Source organism: Lolium perenne, chromosome 2, assembly GCF_019359855.2.
Source record: "Lolium perenne isolate Kyuss_39 chromosome 2, Kyuss_2.0, whole genome shotgun sequence".
Taxonomy (NCBI): Eukaryota; Viridiplantae; Streptophyta; class Magnoliopsida; order Poales; family Poaceae; genus Lolium; species Lolium perenne.
The window spans coordinates 295,501,719-295,521,709 of NC_067245.2; the positions used below are offsets into that span (position 1 = coordinate 295,501,719).

General features: G+C 44.1%; 1 protein-coding gene and 1 long non-coding RNA gene across 2 annotated transcripts; both read right to left on the reverse strand.

Moving 5' to 3' along the window:
• Positions 1–11,912: 11,912 nt before the first annotated feature.
• Positions 11,913–12,516, reverse strand: LOC127329431 (uncharacterized). Its single transcript, XR_011751141.1, has 4 exons — positions 12,421–12,516; positions 12,300–12,325; positions 12,146–12,187; positions 11,913–11,984 (listed from the first exon to the last, which is right to left on the reverse strand). It is a non-coding gene; the product is annotated as an uncharacterized lncRNA (long non-coding RNA).
• A 690-nt stretch (positions 12,517–13,206) lies between these two features.
• On the reverse strand, positions 13,207–14,194 carry LOC139830030 (uncharacterized). Its single transcript, XM_071825722.1, has 3 exons — positions 13,891–14,194; positions 13,470–13,784; positions 13,207–13,387 (listed from the first exon to the last, which is right to left on the reverse strand). Exons 1-3 carry the CDS (start codon positions 14,034–14,036, stop codon positions 13,207–13,209), a joined length of 642 nt encoding a protein of 213 aa, XP_071681823.1. The 5' UTR covers positions 14,037–14,194.
• Positions 14,195–19,991: the final 5,797 nt, after the last annotated feature.

Genomic DNA, 19,991 nt, shown 5'->3' on the forward strand with positions numbered 1-19,991 from the left:
GACCAAGGAGCAGGACAGTTTCCTTCCCAGCGCCCTGTCATGGCCGCCGCTGTTGTTGCTTTCTTCTTTTCTCTTGAGCTTGGAGGGAGCTCCATTGATGCACTGGAGACGCTCCTGAGCGCATTAATGATCTGCAGTGTGCTGGGGCCATACACTGTCCAAAATAAGAGAATACACGAGGGAATACACTGACAAGCCAGGAAGGTGGCGACGGTGATTGGTCTAGAAACAGAGAGCATCTGAGCTCGAGATCAGATATGAGTTTTCGGGAGTCTTGTAGGTACTCTGATCTTGTTTCCGAGGCAGAAAGACAACCTTCTTTATTCATATTTTCTTTTTTGATATCTCGGAGATTTTGTGCGCAGAGACTGCCAGGCTGAAGTTGGATGAAAGATTGGCTGATGAAGCGGAATAAAGAGAGTGCCAAAGCATAAGCAAAAAAGATAAGAAACTGAAGAATGCATAGCTGAAATAATGTTAGAATGCATTACTTAGATACTAAAAGTATGAGATGACCCTCTTACATTATTCAGCATTTTCTACATGTCGATCTGCGAAGCAACTTGGGAATTTTCAGCATTGAGAAGACAGAAAAGTGCTATAAGACACACACCGGTTCGCTCCCTCGCGTCGCCCCCTCCAGGCGACCGAGGGGCGAAACCCTAGCCCGCCGCCGCCGCTCCCTCCCCCTCATCCTCCCTTCCTCGCCGCCTCTGGAGGCGCCGCCGGTCAAAGACCACGACGCCGGTGAAGGGGGCGGTGGGGATCTGGGCCCCTGGCTCCCCGGTGCGGCGATCGGTGGAGGAACACCGCTCGGGGCTTGCCGGTGCTGGTTCGGGCGCGCGGTAGGCGACCTTGGCTCCGATCTGCTCCTGCCGGAGTGGCGTCGGGCCTGGGCTGTGTCGACCGGCGCTCTCCCCGGTGGGGGCCGGAGATCTGAGGCGGCGGCCTCTGCAAGGTGAGGGCGGCGCGGTCCCGGACGGCGGGGGCGTTGGCCGGTGCTGATGACCGCCTCCTCGGTCGCGGGGGCGGCGTGGAGGCGGTGGAGGTTGCTCGCGTCGCGGTGGTCGCCCCGTCGACCTCCGAGTCTGTTCTGAAGACGGCGGCCTGCTCCACGTAGTACCCATCCCAAGGGCATCTTGACGTTCTCGTCTGGGTGATGTGTTGGGGTGGCAGGGTCCAGGGCTCTGGCCGGGAGAGATCTTTGGCCGGCGGTGGCGGCCACGGCGTCGGCGACATTTCGGACGCCGTCTTCCTCCTTGGAGGCGACGCTGAGGTACATCCCCTTCCCTCCTTCCTCTGCGCCCGGGTGAAAACCCAAAATCTCTTGATTGGGCGGCGACGGCGTTCGAGCGTCGTGTTCTCCTTGGAGGCGCTGCCTTGGGACGGCGGAAGGTGGTTGTGCTGCGTGTGTTTCCAGGCCCGCAGGTGGCGGCGTTTCCGGTGGCGAAGTGTGGTGGTGCTCGGCTGGTGCGGTGGCTTGTCGGCGGGTCGGCGCCCTCGGCCTGGGCGAAAGGGGAAAGATGTCCCCTTTCCGGCAGCTATGGGTGCACCGGACGTTCACGGCGACACGGATGCCCTTTTCTTGCCGTGTCTTCTTCGGCGAGCGATGTCCTGAAGCTGAAGTCTTTTGGGTGGTCGGTGCGTTGGCCGGCGGTGATGCCCGTGGTGTCTCGCGTGCGGTGCTTGTGCTTGGGGATGGTCCTTGGAACGTCGCGGGGTGTATATGCGCTCTGGGGAGAGCTGCTCTGCCTTTCGATGGTTCGGCGCCCTACGAACCAGGGTGAGAAGGTTGGGGCCTTCTTCGAAGGCGGAGGCGGATGGCATGCTGGTGGCGACGCGCCAGGTCTTGATCATGGCATGAGTCCGGTGGTGAGCTTCACGGCGTATCCGCTCCTCCGCTCTGTCCATTCCGTTGGATGATGGCTTTGAAGACCAAGCTGTTCTATGTTTGCTTGTTCCTTGATGCTTGTAAGCTGTTCGTTCAGCACCTTGTAACTCTGCCGTTTGTGGCTTTATTAATTTAAAGCTGGGCCTCTGGGCCTTACCTCTAAAAAGAAAAGTGCTATAAATTGAAGGAACTCAGGTAAAACAAGAAAATACAACAAAATGAAAAAAATGCAAACGAAAAGGTCGTTTACCATTAAACATAGTTGTATGTTGGTACGAACGAACCGATTCAAGAGGGGCCCGATGCACTTGTCAGTTGTCATCATACAAGAAGTGGACACACTGATTGCTAGACGACACTACACTAGATGTCTAATCAACACATGATAGTAGTTCTACAAGATCGACCCGGCCCTACATACCCAAGTGATGGTTATAACTTATTTGGTGTAGATGGGTAAGGGCCATGAGAAGTACTCTTATACGCAATTTTGGAAAAAAAAACGATGGTGTGCTCTGCTTTCATATAATGATATAATGAAGGTTATGCTCCACCAGGATGTGGAAAGATATATGATAGGTAGATGACCTAGGGATGGTGCAACAAAGATAAGGAAATGCATAAATCTCCCCTTGCACCAAGAAGTGCAGGGGACAGTACATAGATTCCGCGTGTTTATGTAGACTTCAAGAAGCAAAAGAAAGAAAATGAAGAAAACTCCTAAAACAGAAGAAAAGGAAGATAGAGCATCTGAACTCTGAATTAAACTAAAGAATAAAATGTGAAAAGTAAGGATTGAGGTCCCTATAGAATGAAAACTAAAGACTAAATGCAAAGAAGGGATGTTATTGGGAAAGAAATGAAAAGAGGGGGATGAAGAGTGACAAAAATATGCTCATGATTAAGAATAACAAAGAAACTTGATGACTAAATCAAAAAGAGGTGAATGATGAACTGAATACTCAACTCAAGACATTCAAAGCAAAGAAATAAGAAGTGAATTTTGAAATGTCGAGAAATGAGTGAATGAAAAAGTGCAAGACTAATCTATATTTTAAAGCACCGAGAAATCACTGAAAAAGAACTCAGAGACATAAGAAACAAACTGAGCAAAAAAACCAACTAAATTACTAAGATACTGAGTGAAATTCCAAGAAAATATGTGACTGGTACAATGGGAGACATAGGAAAATTAAATGAGAAAATGAATAAATAGAATAAACATAGAGGAACTGAGAACTAATAAACAGAGGCTAACCGAGAAACTAATTGAGGACTGAACAATAACATATACACACTGAGATGACTAACTGAGAAAGAATTAACTGAAGGGCACCACTAAAATAAATGAAGAATAACATGGACTGACTAAGATGACTAAGATTGAAATAACTGAAGAAAGATTAAGAATCACAATAATAAGAGAAGAAAATGAGACACAGAAAATGAGGGAACATGGACACACTGAGATTACTAAGAAAGAATGAATAAACTGAAGAGCATGACTGAAAGAAATAATGAACAAAAATATGATCTATGAGTTGACTCATTGATGAAGTCTGAAGCTAATACAATTTTCAAAAAACTGAGATAACTCTGAAAATATGTGATACAACTGAAGAAATAAGTCTAGGCAAATATTTTAAAATGATGAAGACTACAGTGAGATAAAAAAAATTAAAAAAAGAGATAAACGTGCATGCTCTACTAGAATGAGAGAATAATATGACTATGCTAGAACCGATGCCGCCTTAGTCAAACAGTATTCTATTCAGGGCTCGCTGATTTTGTTCTTACTAGAATGAGAGAATAATATGACTACTAGGTGCAAACAGTATTCTATTCCAAAGGACTGATGGTATTTGGTGTCAGGAATTCTATGCGAACATTGAACACTTGTATGGATATCTTGGTAGTCTTTCAACCATCTGCAAGTACTCAAAGAAGACTTCCAGCTCAAAAGTTCTCACTCGTAATCATGGTGGAGCCATTTGTACTCGGAGTGGCAAGACTACAACTGATCCTCTTCTGCCAACGCCACTGTTGTATGTACCACCTGCCTTCCAACCTAGCCAGTCAATGGCTTCTCCACCGGACAGCAGGGTGAAGAATGGGATTATGATGAGATACCAAAAATAAGAACAAAATCAGCGAGCCCTGGATAATCCGCGAACCTAAAATCACACTGAACACTAAAATTTCAATGTTTCCTGCCATCCTTGATTACGTTCTGCTTGCTGTTGCACAAAATCCCTCCAATTCTGGTAATTGACCGTGGACAAGGAGAACATTATGCAGGCCTAGCGACGATAGCTCAGAGAATGCCCCAAACCAGAACTAAACGCAGATGAGCTAATACAAAATCAAATCGGAGCACACATGGGATAGAGGAAGAATTCAGGTGAGTACCTCACCCAAAAAGGCGGCCATGTCTTCCACGCAGGTTAACCGCCGGCCGTCTCTCCTCCGCGGGTCGAGCAGGCTCGCGGTCCACGGATCTCTCTGACGTCGCTCGTACCGGCTGCGGGGTGACTGCTATCTTCATCGGCGGTGGCGCCCGAACCCGAAACACCGCTCCCTCCATATCCAGTGGCGCTGTCTGCGGGGTCGGTGCCGAGTGACGACCTCTCCGCCATGGCAGCCTCTGCCCCTCCTCCCCTGAGCGAAATGAGACAGCCCACACAGAAACAGAAATGATAAGGGATGAGATAGCGCTGAGATTGGTGAATCAAGAATCAGATCGGACGGCTAAAAAAGTGACTGTTCACCAATTGTAAAACAGCTAGCTGTTACTTAGGAAAAGTGCAATCTTAATAGAGGCGCTATCTTCCTCCCTGTACTAGCGCCACAACTCACGGGGTTATTGTTTCCCTTTTCTGGAGATGAAGTTAGGTAAATCCTCATGGAGGCGATGGGGCCGGTGGCCGGTGGAATAAAATCGGGAGAACTGGAAGCGCGCGGCAGAGCATCAGGCCATCAAAGCCAATGACGAGCAGCGCCATCCTCGCCGGTCCTGGCTGTCTTTTTTCTCATACAGTCTCTCTACTGACTGTCCCGCCGCTGGCCGCTTCAATGTCAATTCCCAAGGGAAGCCGCTGCGCAGCTTCGTTTCTGGAATTAGCGGGTTGGGGTTCATGGAGGAATGGTACGACGGGAGCTCATGGTGGAGGCCAAAGAAGATGGTGGTGGGCAGAGAAGATGGTGCCACACCTCATCGACCACACCCCGAGGCGAATCACCTTGCCTGATTGGCCACAATGGAGGAAGGTTGAGAGAAAGACTGTTGGTGTCAATAGTGAGACACGAGTGAACCTTCATTTTGTTTTCTTCCAATCTGATTTTTCTGCATCTTCTTTTTTAGAACTTCGCTCTTCGCCTCATCCTAAATAGTGAAAAAAACGTGTGCTCATGGTTTTACTTGGAGAGTGGGGAGAGATGTCTTGCACCGCCCGTCGGATCCTCTCGCTGAAGGATTAGGCACTCGAAGCCTCATGTCCACTTATATACTTACGAAAAAGCTTGGCGGCGACCAGCTTGCGGGTGACGAGCGAACGAGGTGCAGTGTGTAAGTGCACTAAATTAAAATTTTCTTGTTGTTTAACAATTTCACATTCGTTTCTCCAGCTCTCTATCTACATGGATATGCTCTGAAATGCTTGTTCCTGTTGTACATTGTTATTTCGTCAATGACCACAAGCAGGTAAATTTCATGTTACACTATGCTAATTTTTCTCTCTTTCACTCATATTTTTTATGACTATGGCTACTATACCAAGATCTCTCGGCCATATTTTTGGTCTTTTTTAACTTATACACAACAGATGCTGACTGCTGAGATTCTATAGAATGGCTTGCCAATGATCATATTACCTAGAGAAAATGGCAACCAGAGTAACTGATTCCCTCTGTTTAGGGACTGGGCTAGCAGATGAGATGATTTTTAGCTGGTAAGTATCGACTAGAACCTGTCCCACGGGAAGCCCCTTGTTGCAAGAATTCAAGAACAGAAGTGTGTGATTGTTTATTTACACCTATGAAGTTCTGATAACACATGTAGGCTTTTACATACTCTTAGAGGAAGTTTTCACCTCTTTGCAAGAATTCAGGAACAGAAGATTGTATTCATCCCTTCGACACAGAGAACGGGGTTTCCACCTCCTTTAAAAAAACAATGACAGATTTTTTGTTCATTTACAAGATCAGCCTGGAAACTAATGATGTTGTTGCATGCAACATACAGAGGTATTCACCTGAAATTGGTGGTACTGAAATGATAAATTTCACCAATCAAAAGCTATGACCTTTATGTGATTCTGAAAGGTAAGCATGCATGTGCATTGCCAGATGTTGGTGATATGTTCAGTCTAGATAGTTAACGAAAGTACGATGAGGTTGAAGTATTAGCCAGTATATTAGTATATTAGGAGTACATATATTATCCACAAAGAAGTTGCTTTTATGGCCAGGGGTGTGAATGGTGCTTCGATGTCTTCCTAGCTGGCTCTGCCCATAGCAGGCTCAACGAGCCGCGTCCATGGCAAACTCTACGAGCGAGTGGGAGGGCGCGAGAAAGTTCCCCTGCACGCGAGGGGTTTCCCGCAGGCGAAACGGTAGCTCGGCGCACTCTCACCCTTTTGTTTCCGTAAGTGGAATATGAAGGGGTGGTTTCAGTTTTTTGCTCATTGTATTGTCATACATATGTTTTGTTTGAGTAAGTAATTCAGATGAATTAACTGTTCATGTGCATTGTGTTTCTTTGGTGTGTTGTTCTATGTGTTACCGGGAGTAGTGTTAACAACTCTGAACTCATCAAACCAGGTACTCTTGTTAAAAGAAACAGATACCTCTAAATACTATTTTTATGCCAAGAAATTCCACCTTCTTATGTAATATTGTCAATGTTGTGTCATTTACGTTAGTAGTTAGTATTGTTTGTAACTTTGAAGTCGTCACCTATGTCTCAGGAATTTTGCACTATTTTGCATATCGTTGGCAGTAGAAGAAACTTACAACTTTGATTTATTTCTCAAAACGTGCATCTTGGACCTCGAAAAGTTTGCTGCATTCATCCACAAGCTGGCCGCCGAATCACTATGCACAATCTGCTTCAAGCTGTATATTAAGATATGTTCATAGTTAAACCTATTACCCGGCCATTGATTCATTCTTTTTGAAAGTTGGGTGAGCGTTCGACTATTGTGGAGCAAGGTGATGTACTAGGCGTTGCTCCTAAAGCGTCTTGGGAAGTTCCAAGGAAAATCTGCGATGTAAATCTCTTTCAGAATTGAGCACCCTTTTTGTTCGATTTTTTGATTAAGGGATGGCTCTGAAGTGACATAAAATTTCTCTTCTTGGACATGTTCACAAAGATGTATTATTTCATCATATGTTGTAGTTTATCAAATCTTAGTGTATGAGCAACTACTCAGTGTTTCAGTTTTAAGTTGATTTTAAATGAATGGTACAGGCCTTCACGTAGGTTTAAATCTCTTCTCAAACCAGATGGGTTGTTAGAATTTGTAGTTCATTGTATATCAGTTAAATGTGTTAAATCTCACTACCCGAGTTTTCATAGTTTAACTACACTGAAGCGATGTAAATTGGGTATCATGTGATCAGTTCAAGTCCACCTATATATCGGGTCCATTAAATGATATTGTCAAGTTCACTGTACCTGAATATATTTTGGCAGTATTCCAATTTCTGTAGTACTTTGTGTCAATTAATTGACATATATATTATCTACTCAAGTTTAGATGGTTTTTATGCAGCCGTGAGCCTGGATGAAGGGATCTATTTTCTTTATAGCAATGCGCGAGCATTCAACTAATATTATTAAAATATCAAATGCGCGCATGCAGCGAGTAGATCTTAGTTAATAAGAGATCAATACTTTTGCCTATGGCGTCCACTTATATCTTTTATCAAAGTACACTTGTTGGACAGTTGAATCTCAATGTTTCTACAATACTATGTGGCTATCAATCATTTATATAATATTTAGATGTGTGGAAAAAATGTCACTTGATGGACCGTAGTGACATGGGCATTTAACTAGACCCGCGATTTCATTTTTGTCGTAGCAACATACGAACTATGTGAAAAATGCATAGAGAGGACGGGATCCATGGAACCCTTTTTATTTTTATTGAAATTGACTTTTTAAGTTTCAAAAAAAATCCAAAGAGAAATTCTGGATGTTTATAATGATGTATTCTATGGTTTTGCCAAATCGTAAGGCGAAATAGTTTGTATTTCATTCTACACAAAAATGACAAAATACTTGCAGATCTAGGAGTTTTGAATTTTACACTGTTCATTACATAGGAAATTTATCATTTTTTACGCCGCCCTGAATACTTAATAATCAGCATTGGTATTTGCACACATGTAGAAATCATCATTATGTATATCTAAGATTTATTTTCAGAATTTTTTACAACTTTAAAATATTGATTTCAATATTTTTTTTGAAAAACAGGCTCCATGGAGCCCTCCTCCATATTGACGCTCTTGTCGGGCTATAAGAAGCCTATGTTTTCATATCTTATATAAACTGTTGGGCTATTTTTAGTAGTTAAATGAACTGCCGTTTTCCTCTTTTATATGAACTGTCGTGTTACAGCAGGTCATATAAACTATTGGGCATCTTCATTTTCATCGTCGGGCTATAACATGCCTGCGTTTTCATTTTCGATGAGCCGCCACATAAAGCTATGCATTAAGCACAATAATAATTGATTTTCAACGTAGTATAAATATTGTGTTTTAGAATTATGTCTTTTAGTACCATAGATATGAATTTTACCAATTAAATAAATTTTTAAGCCGTGGCGAAGCACGGGCATTCAACTAGTATTAGAATAAGATATCAGTCGTATCTCAGAACAGGGGTGCAATCGTAGCAAAAATTGGTGCGCTGGAAGGTGTTCAACTGTCATGCAGATATAGGTTGGAAAAATTGAGTAGTTAACTTTTGGCTAAATAACCAACTCTCACTTTACGCTAATCAGCAAATGATAGTTGGTCGGCCGTAAGCTTTTAGGTTTTGGGTATGAAGCTGAATAATAAGAGTAAACCAGAATGACTAAAGAACCTACTACTCAATTTTGGCTACGATTGTGCTTATTTGCTTATTTTTTTAGTACTAGTAGTATTTGTTAAGCAGGAAACATAAATGGCCGCAGCAGCTGAACAACTCCAACAGTATCCGGGTCTCTTATGCGTCATGTGCAATGCAATGGCAGCTTCCAACACTCAGCTAGCCGCTCCATTACAAGGCCGCGACTAAGCTTTCATTCATAACTCCGTCAGTTTATTCCGTTACTGCTTCGATGCATGCAAAGTTGCAAACCCACACAACCGCAATATTAGGGTGTGTTGCAAGCATCACTTAGGACCTTAATTACTCTTTCTAGGCTCAAGGGCAGAATGTTGGAATAGAATTGATGTCATACAAAATGGCGTTGTAGGAACACTGTGGAGAGAGCAGGGACAAGAAAACTAAGAAATACCGACATTCACTAACAGAAGGAGTACATAGCACAAATCTGATCGGTTTACGGTAGCATAGGGGATAGTAGTAATCTTAACACAAGCAGCAATATTTTGGTAACAGTCTAACAGAGTTGCATGATAAAGAAACATTATTAAAAGTTCCAGCAGGCTTGCAAGCCTCAAGCTGAAGCAGCGGGTAACATGATCAGCACCACCAGCAGAAAAGGAGACAGCCGAACACTCCAACAGATGGCTACTTCATGGACCGGCCGTTCCTTCACCTGGAAGATACATTACTCAGGTTGGCGTCCGAGTTCATCATAGCACCAGGCCCCCACACAAACTGCACCATGAGAAGTATGTTAATTAACACTATCAGACAGCACCTTCATGCTTCGGGATTTTCTCTATATATTTGTAAATAAAATCTACTAAGCAAAAAAAATTCAACTAGTATTATTATTGTTATAATTAATCAAATTAGAACAACTACCACATCAAGGACACCGGTACTGAACCAGTTATCTTACCGGAGTTGCTTTGCCCAATGACGCCATTAACCGTTGCCGTTTCAGATCACGTTCTATCTTACAAACTATCGACTCCTCGTAAGCAGTGTTGGTGTGACAACCTGCTTCAACCACGTGCTGATTTGTGCCTTCACAAGAATCAATATTAGTTAAGTATTATGACGGCATAATGTTCTCTAGCAGTGAATATTTTAGGTGAACATTTACTTTGACTAATTCTTGACAAGATACATGATTTTGTGTCAAGACCAGTACAGTGTAAGAATGAACGCTTACAAATCATTTATTGTCTTATTATGCCATCAAGTAGAAACAACTGCACCGCATGGTCCCTATATACAAGGATCGGAGGATGCACTAGAGTTCTCGGAGGAAAATATAAAGTCCAAGAACTACGGGAGGCCATAAACAAGGAAATGAGCTAACAAATGCATGATTTTGAAAAGGATATTTACAGAATTATTTATATGATACATATATAGTGGTAAAAAGACAGCAGAAAGCGGCATGGCCAGTTATATAACTGAAAGAAGGAAACGGTAAGCTTGCATTTCATGTAATACTGTCAGGTACCGTACGGACAACTGACAATACAATTGATGTTCACTAAGAAGTAACAATATCAGGGATCATCTGTTTCTAAGAACTAGCAATATCAGAGATCAACCAAACAGAGGTTCAACTAATTTACCTGCATTTGCCAATGTCCCAGAGGACTTAGCTTCTGTGGAAGTACCAAACATGGGTTGGCAGAATTGAGCACTTGGGACGAGCTTTGTAGTTAGAATCAGCGGCTGTAGTTCTTATGAACTAGCATGACAAGTTTGGAAGTTTGAAACGGCATTTACAGCTATAAGCTATCATGCAAAGATCAGGACACTCCATGTGAAGCAAACCAGCCCAAAATGACGACAGACCGAGGGCATGAGAAAAGGACATTCCACAATATATCTTCTAAACAAAAATTACACAAAAGGAGTGCACAATGTGCCTAGGAACCAAAAGCATGGAAATGTATTACCGGCAAATAGGCCACAAGGCATCCATGACATCTACATACATCCGGTATATTTCTAGCAACAGGCTTAAGATTAAACCACAACTTTGATCATGAATTTTGGAAATGTATAATTTTTAGCATAGAATTATTACTATGAAATATGAACAGCATTGTTTGTCAGACGAAAATTCAACAGGGCACCCACACAGTTTGATGGCTAACCTTAATCAATGTTATGTTATTATAAAGTAGAATATAAACTACAACTTTGACCTTGGATTTTGTTGCAATGATTTGTAGCATAGATTTAGTAATATCAAATTTAAACATTACTGTTTGTCAGAAGAAAATTCAACAGCACACCAACATATTTTGATGGTTAACCTTACTCAATGTTATGTAAGTTATAATAAAGTTAAATTTTGTGCGGATGTGGCCCAAAAACTCAAGATTCCATAAAACATCCTAATGGCCTGCTTGGATGAGGAGTATTCCTAGGTAGATGTCTGCTACTTAATCCAAATTTGACTTCAGTGCCAATATTTACCAAGAAATATCATTTTTCAGTTTGATACTATTTGAGAGACCCCACTTGCTTATTGCAATTCAGAGTTGAATTAATCTTACGGTTAATGTACTTGCAATTCGGTTGAGTTAATTATAATTCTATACTATATCGTAGGTGCTAAGAAAATTCAACACCAGGCCTGCATAGTCTCGGGGCTATTGGCTAACCTTAATTATTGGCCATGTAAGTTCTCAGAAAGTAGAATATTGTGTGTATGTGGCCCAAAAATACTCAATAAGTAAGCATTCAGTACCCATCTTGACGGCTGTTCCTAAACCCTAATTTTTTTTGGTGAAGATCGAATTTGACTTCAATACCAAAACTTTACCCCAAGAATGTCATTTACCCCCCTGATTAGTAAGTTAAGGCAGTGGTAAAATGACCAAGCTAAAGATTGGATGAACAAAACATGCGAGGTTTTACCTTCATTCGTACCTGACTGAAGTGAATGGTTTAAACCGCTGGTGCTCAATTGCACGCCATATCGTAAAGATTCATCTGAACATAACACAAATTCATCAGTTCCCATAGGTAAATAATTCGTAGCTGGTATGTTCAGACAGTAGAACAATATAAGTAGATCACATCTATTCTATTCTGGATGCTTTCGAGTTACCAGGTCCTAATGAACAGAAGAACATGAATAGACTAGTTTTTACCAAGGACATCCGCCAACAATTCCTTTGCTTCCTCAAGAGACCCTACCCATTAATTGGAGCACATGGTTACTAATTGTTGCAGATGTGTAAAAATTTAAGACCTATGCTGCTTAATAATGCTATGTAAGATCTGTAAGTAGCGGGCATATCGTACCAATTCTTGGAACCGTAAGTTGCTGGCTGCAAAAAGCAAGGAATGTGGATATGTTCAAATGTCACCAAAAGCCATTAAGAGCGGATTGAGGAGAGGGATAGTAGTGAAGATGTACAATTACCTCTTCATGGCCCTGACGATAGCTTCTGGTCGTCCTGTTTGTTTCCTCTTCACATAGCGCCTCCGACTCCATAAACTAGCGGAGATCAAATACAAGACAAGCAAAATTAACTGAGAATTACTACTACCGAAGCAATGAATCATGTACTGGCGATTGTACGCTGTTCAGCCTTTAGATCTATGCTCAGCACAGCTAGAAGCAAGAATATTTTCTTGAGCAAACAGCGCAGGGAAAAATCACCCACTACATAACCATTGATTGATTTCTTCTGATGAAAAAGATGCATATCAATGACCAAGATTATTCAGATCACTCAACTGTTTACACACATATTACCCGCAAAAAAAACTGTTTAATCATATTAAAAAACAACTTGTTTAGTTCCATGAATGGATCAGTTTTCAACAATATCATATTTTGGGGATGACCAAATATTCTCTTTGCTAACATATAATTTATTTTTCTTGTAAACGAAACTGTAACCACTATTTAGGCTATTCAAATTTTTCACTGTTTACGGAAAAAAGGATGGAGCAGTATGAAGCACAAAAATGTGATCTAGAGAATCAAGATCTGAGCAAATCTACATTATCAAGAGTTAAAATCAACAAAAATATATCAAGATCAACGGAAATATCTTGGCACAAAGAAGTGGAGAACACATGAATTCAGATCTAGAGAGCCTACTAAGACTCCACGATCTACTCCCTGTCTTACTAAAATCGTTTCAACTGGCTTCGAGATTTATTCTGTGCACTTTACTCAACATTTCAAATCGTTCCCCATTTATTCTGTGCACTTTTGCTGAGTTTGGATTTCGTACCCGGAAGCAATTGGGAGTACATGGTGCGGCCTAATGCTGGTGGCCGGCAGCGCGATGCAGCCTCGCAGCTCTGGAGTAGAAGGAGCCAACCTGTTGACAACAGTCCATGCCCTTTCCCGCACCCTCTCCCAGTTCATGTTGGCCCTGCGTTCCATTCGTGCAAACGTTTATGACTCCGCACGAATCTAAAGTTGGCCGCGCGCGCGCGGATACAGAAATTACGTACCTGAGTTCGTCGACGGTGAGTAGTATAGAGAAGGCGATGGATTGGAGCCTGAGATCGGCGTGGCTGATGGCTCTGCCGTTGTTCAGTTGGAGGTAGTGCCTGGGCAGGGTCTTATCGACGATGCCGTCGACGGCGTCGGCGAAGCGGTGGTGCGTCACGAGGAAGTTACGGAGGACCTTGGCGTGGTAGCTCCTCGGAATGGTGGGCGGCGGCAGGTACCTGTCTAGGTATTCGACGGCAGCCAACCACCGGCCCCGCTCGACGAGGCCGCGCAGGTGCCGCAGGCTCATGTGCGCGCGCGTCCTGTTCGTCAACCTGCATTGCATTCGATCGAGCGAGCGGCGCCGGCGCGCTCGTTAGGAAACAGGCTAGGGAGCCATTGATATGGATTTGGAAGTGAAGCGCATGCATGTATGCGTACTCGTTGTAGGAGTCGTGGAATCCTTGGTCCCGGAGGAACGCGATGAGGCGCCGGTGACGAAGACGCGTTACGCACGGGTACTCCGCCTCGCCGACGGAGACGCTCATGTGATCCGCCAGGCCGGAGCGCTTCTCGGCGGCATCCATCGCTGCTCTCTGGTGATTGGGATGGGTATGGAACTATGGACTGCTCTCGGACTGAACACGCAGGCAGAGAGAGAGAGGATTGGGGGGAAAACACATCTTATATCGAGAGCGGCGGGATAGGCGGCCTACTCTCTCTCGCTCGTCCTCCTCTTATTTTCTCTCTCTGGCCAGGCCCGGCCCTGGGGCAGGGCGGGAGGGGCGGCCGCCCCGGGCCCTCAGAACCAAGGGGGCCCAAATCTAAAATAGCTAAGGTATATGCAGTGCAGCAGTGGCGGCGGAGCTTCTATGGCGGCGCCACAGCAGGTCGTGTATATTTCTCGTACAATAGGAATTATAGGATGGACACAGGAGGACGAAGCGTTATGCTTAGACAGGAACTTGGGCCTTTTTATCCTTTGGCTTGGGCCTTTTCTTTACTGGTTCAGCTAATCAGCTATTAAACGATTGGTCCTAGAATAAACGTTAAAGCATTAAGTGGACCTAATTCGCTGCCGCTGACGTAGGTCAATGGCCAATGGGACATAATATATATGTACCTCACACATGCGATCGATATAAGAACTTCATAATTTCAAAATATCACAATTATAGACATGAGAAGCGAGAGACAAATAAAAAAGCACACACGTTTTTCTTGAAGCTCCCGCCGTAGGTCGCCATATTTGGGATCATGTAATGTTATTCAGAAGTTACTTCAGTAGTGGCAAATTGGCAATTAACCTGCAAAATGTGGGGTGGAACCGGTTGGCTCGACCATGTCCAAGATATTGACATAGGAAATGTCGCATGCAAATATACTATCGACTTACAATACTTTTTTTCTTATCGCGCGTTGATCTCTTTTGTCTGTTACAAGCACAGAAGTTCAAGACAATGGTTAGATACGAGTCTAAGAGTCCATATAATGTTCATCATATGTATCACCGTTTGACCGTTCCTTGACATGAGCTAGAGTCGACCCATCGCCAACTCCGAGATAACATGCCGAGAGGCGAGAAGCCAAGTTGTCAAAAAGAGGTCGTACTATGCCCACGAAAACCACGACAACATGGTTCTAGGAGTTATAATCAATATGATTTATATTAGCATATCATCATGTCCGACTTTACATCTAGAAATGTTAGAAATAATAATTCAATATGTATATTACTTCATATCAATATGGTTTATGTATGCACCTTAAGTACTTACTAATTTACTAGTGATACCAATATATAATATATATTTTACAGTTTTGGTGCTTCTAGGGCCCTAAATTCAAGTCTCGCCCCGGGCCCTTCAAATGTCAGGGCCGGCCCTGTCTCTGGCTCGTCGTCCTCTGGTTTTCTCTCTCGCGCACGCGCTCGTTGTCGTCGTCGCCCTTTTTTTCGGTAGGGTCATCGTCTTCTCGCTCATCTTCTCGCTGGTTTTCTCTCTCTTGCTTTACTCTTTTTTTTTCTCTGATTTGGACACTATTGGTTGCTGGATCGGTTGGGCCAGTAGAGAACGGAGAATGGGCTCGTCCAACTCCTGCTACCCTCGGTTTATTTTCCTTTTTTTTTTTTGAGATAACCCGCTATACTATTATTAATGAAGCATAATATTTATATGGATAATGGGCTCGTCCAACTCCTGCTACCCTCGGTTTATTTTCCTTTTTTTTTTTGAGATAACCCGCTATACTATTATTAATGAAGCATAATATTTATATGGATAACTTGAAAAAGGTGCGGTTAGCCATAGGTGACGCCCAACACCAAAAGATAAAGCATGTCTAGTTAGGCTGTGTGCTTCAAAATTTGAAGCCCTTCCTTCATGAATGAAGTTACAATCAACCACTGTTCAAAAAATCGGCCGAGATACCGATTTATCGGCCGATTTATCGTGAATCGGGTGGTAACCGATAAGATTTTAGCATCTCAGTTAATTTACCGCTACACCGATATTTTGGCCGATTTTCAGTCCGATGACCGATATTTTGGCCGATTTTCAATGAAATTTGGCTGAAATTCGGTCTAGCAGTCGTTATTTTTGTTCTATTGTCTTGTAGAACTATACATTAGCTCAAATTTTTCATTTTTGTTGATTCAAATGCAAGAAATCAAGGTAATACTTCTGTTCAATGCTTCAATATTATCTATGCATAGCATATTATATAAAATTTAGTGCTGAAAATTAGAATTTACAAAAAAATTAGCCGATAAATGGCCGACCGATAAAATCGATTAATCGTCCGATAAGCGATTAATCTCCATTTTAAGGCTGACCGATAAGTTAGCGATTCACGATTTCTTGAACATTGCAATCAACTAGATTTGCAGCCCAAGATCTAATCTCTGATATGATTGATCATATTATTCCCAAACTTCTCTCTTTGATATCAGACACCATCGTGGAGCAATCAAAGGCGCCATGTATTCTTGCTAAATCAAGATCTTCAGCTAGGGCAAGTGATAGTCGGATCTGTAATACCCTTTTAAACAATTGTTGAAGCACTAAGGTAATTTCCATTATGGTCTCTAAAAAAACAGCCAACTCGGGCAACATCAATATTGGTCTTTGTGGGAGCCGACGGCGGAATAATCCACTTAGGATGTTCTATAGGTTTTCATTGAACGGTAGCCCATCTCACTTGCTAAATTCAAAGAAGTTTTACATAATAATTACGTTTCGAAATAACATAGTTAACACATAGTTTCAAATTTAAATAACCCGGCGCCAGGCATGAAAGTACCAAAATATAGTTCATACTTCCTTCGTCCCAAAAAAAGATGTTTCAGATTTATCTAAATCTGAATGTATCTATACACTAAATGGTATCTAGCTACATCAAAATTTAGACAAATTCCATACATTATTTTCAGAATAGAGGGAGTACAACATATATATGTTCAATCTTGGCCAGAAATAATCATTTGTTTTTTCTTCTCCCACCAAGCCCTAGTCGCATCATCCATGAGGCTTTAGATCGGCCGTTATCAATTATACCTCGTCTGCGAAAACATTGGGTTCAGTTTATTTGGCTCGTTGTGCTGACAATCCGGTTAAACAAGCTCGCGAGTGGCACTTTGGCTCACCATTTTTTAGCTTGCCTTGGGCTGACTCGCTATCTTGACAAGCCGGTATAACGAGCTCGGCTCAAGCATGAAAGAAACACGGTCTGGTTTGGGTTGGCTCGCGAGCCAGGCACCGTTAGTCACTGCCAGGTAGGATGCATGGTTGAGCAGCATGGATGACCAAGCGGCAATGGACACACTCGCTGGCGGCATCGGCGAAGCTAGCTGCCTATATATGGACGAGAGAATCGGCAAGATGCGGTGCAGCGACTAGCTAGCTACGTGCCGTCGGCGAGAGGAAATTAAGGGGCAATGGGCGGTGTTGGATGTTGCCTGCAGTGGAATATGTCGCATTAAGGTGTGATAGGAGGTGCATGCGTCAACGTGGGCGACCGGCGGCCAAATCCCGGGGAGGTGAATCCGGCAGCTTGCCAGCCGCGTGTTATTTTTGCCTACCAGTTGTGGGCCCTGGTCCGCTACTGATACCCCGCCAGTTGTAAGGTCCTATGGGTCACGTGCGTAGCCTACACACGACTAGTATGCCAGGTACTAGTCGCGTGTGCATCCGGCACGCTGCCAATAAATTATTAGTTGTGTGCTCTCATCCGGTCCGTTACCATTTTTTTGCAATTTAAAAAAAAGCTGGGACTTCTATCCGTGGTTTTACACAAAACACCCTAAAAAGAAAACAAAGCAATCGAGTCGATGTCGCCTCTTTGTGGCGCTGATGAGATCTAAGGGAGGATCGGTCGCTAGCGCAGGGTATTGGCGGTGGCGGAGCAGGGCGTCGGAGGTGGTCCCCGTCGCCTGAGAGGAGCAGGTCGTCGATGGTGGGCGTCGGAGAGGAGGTGGTTGCCGTTGTCAGAGAGGAGGTCGTCGCCATTCATTGTCGGAGAGGAGGTGGTCGGCGGAGGTGGTGGTCATCTTTGGGTAGAGGGGAGGGAAAGAATGTGAAGAAAAGGAGGGAAAGAAGGGAAAGAGGAGGAGAGGAGATGGTGAAGGAGAGAACAAGGAGATGAGAAGGGATAAGGTGGAGAATGAGTAGAGGGGGAGGGGAGAAGGTGGAGAGTGCGGAATTTTTGGAAAATTTTCATATTTCGATTTTTCAGCAAAATCTAAAACCTGAAAAAACTCTATTTTCCTTTTCGATTCTTTGGAATCTAAAAAATCGCTAAACGCCCGGAGGGAGTTCAAATTGGATGTAAAATTTTGCATAGATACATTTTCATATTAAAAGGATCTTCGCCCAATAGGCGCCATATTTTTGATTGGCGCCAGTGATCGCGTCGATGATCACCGTCTTACAGGAGTCGCAAAGGCATTGATCGTCAAGAAACTTACAATGGGGCCCTCGCGTGCCCGGTGTTGCCTTCTTTTTCTTCTTCGTGTCGGCTTGCCATCTGCCTCGACACCGCCATCTTCCTTGACTCCATCTTCCTCGTCTTCCTCTTCGTATTCCTCCTCTTCATCGCCCTCGTCCTCCTCCTCTTCACCGAACTCTGCTTCCTTGCCTCCCTCGGCTTCCGCCCCCTCTTCCCCGCGCTCAACATTCCATCGAATGGGGCGCCGATGCTTGCCTCTAACTCGATCAGGCCCATGCGCCCTCCAAAGGCAACACCGCAGTCACCATGTCCTTGTTGACGGTGATCGTCGTACTTCGGGGGAGAAGATGGCATTCGGGAACCCGTTGTGCGGCGCGATATCGACATAATGCGGTGAGAACTGTGTCTTCGAGCTCACGGGGTCGTTGAGAAACCTGGCGTCGATGGAGAGGCCGCTCTCGGAATGCTCGATGAGCGACTCCACGGGCTAGCGGTCACAGCGGCGGTAAGCGCATCGGTGTTCATCGCATTGGCAACTTTCTCTTTCTTCGCAGTTGCCGCAAGGTGCCAATCTCTCTGCTCCGCCATCGCAAAATTATGTTGGATGCAGTCCTGCTCCCACTCCTCTGGGTGCACCCCTCCGGCTTCATCTTCGGCGGCGGTGCCTTCCGCGGCTACATGAAGGGCACCTTCGCCCCCTTCTAGGCGAGCTCCTTGGCCGGTGGATTAGCTGCCGCCTTGACGGCCACCTCTTTCTTGTTCTTGGGGTTTTTTCGGTCGTATGTCTATGACCGGCGGCAATGGTCTGGGTGGGAGAGATCGGCGGCGGGATGGAGAAATGAATCGACCGGCGGGAGGGAGAAATGAAAGAAGCGGCGGGAGGGGAAAATGAGTAGTCACGCAGCGAGAGGGAATGGCGGGAGGGACAGAATTATTTTCTGCCGTTGATGATGTTGGCCCGCCACTCGTGATGTGGGTTTTCGTTCTGTCTAGAGCCCCTATCTAGAGCCCCGAAACGTCCCCTGTGTAGCGGGTATTGGCTCATGGCGCCGGACACTGTATTTGGCCGCACCAGATGAAAATAGGCTATGGGGTGCGCAAATTGGGAGGCCAAACATCCGGTGCACCCCAAATCCCTTTGGGCTGGGGGGGGGGGGGGGGTGGGGGCAGTTTGGTGGATGCGGCTCAAGAGGCTCTAATGTCTTGAAAATTCCCATGGTTTTTCTTGTGCCAAAATATATTCTCAAACATATAGACTGGATTGTTGCTAAATTCAAAATAATTGTCAAAATTTGTGAGCAATAATGTAAAAATCCACACTTTTTTTCTGGTTTCAAGGACCAAAATATTGATTTATATATGCCCATGCTTCAAAAAAAATTTGGAGCTTACAAACTATTTTTCCCGAGCCTTGCCATACACGACAATGATATTCTATTATACATGCATGTAGCACCTGATGATGTAATCTTAGATCCACCACTCCTGATGCCCGCAGACAATGTTATGTGCCACCTTCTTCACTATTCAGTAGCTATCGAAGGAGAACCCCAAGCTAGAAACAGGTGGGGCATCGCGGGCCTGAGTTGCGGGTCACA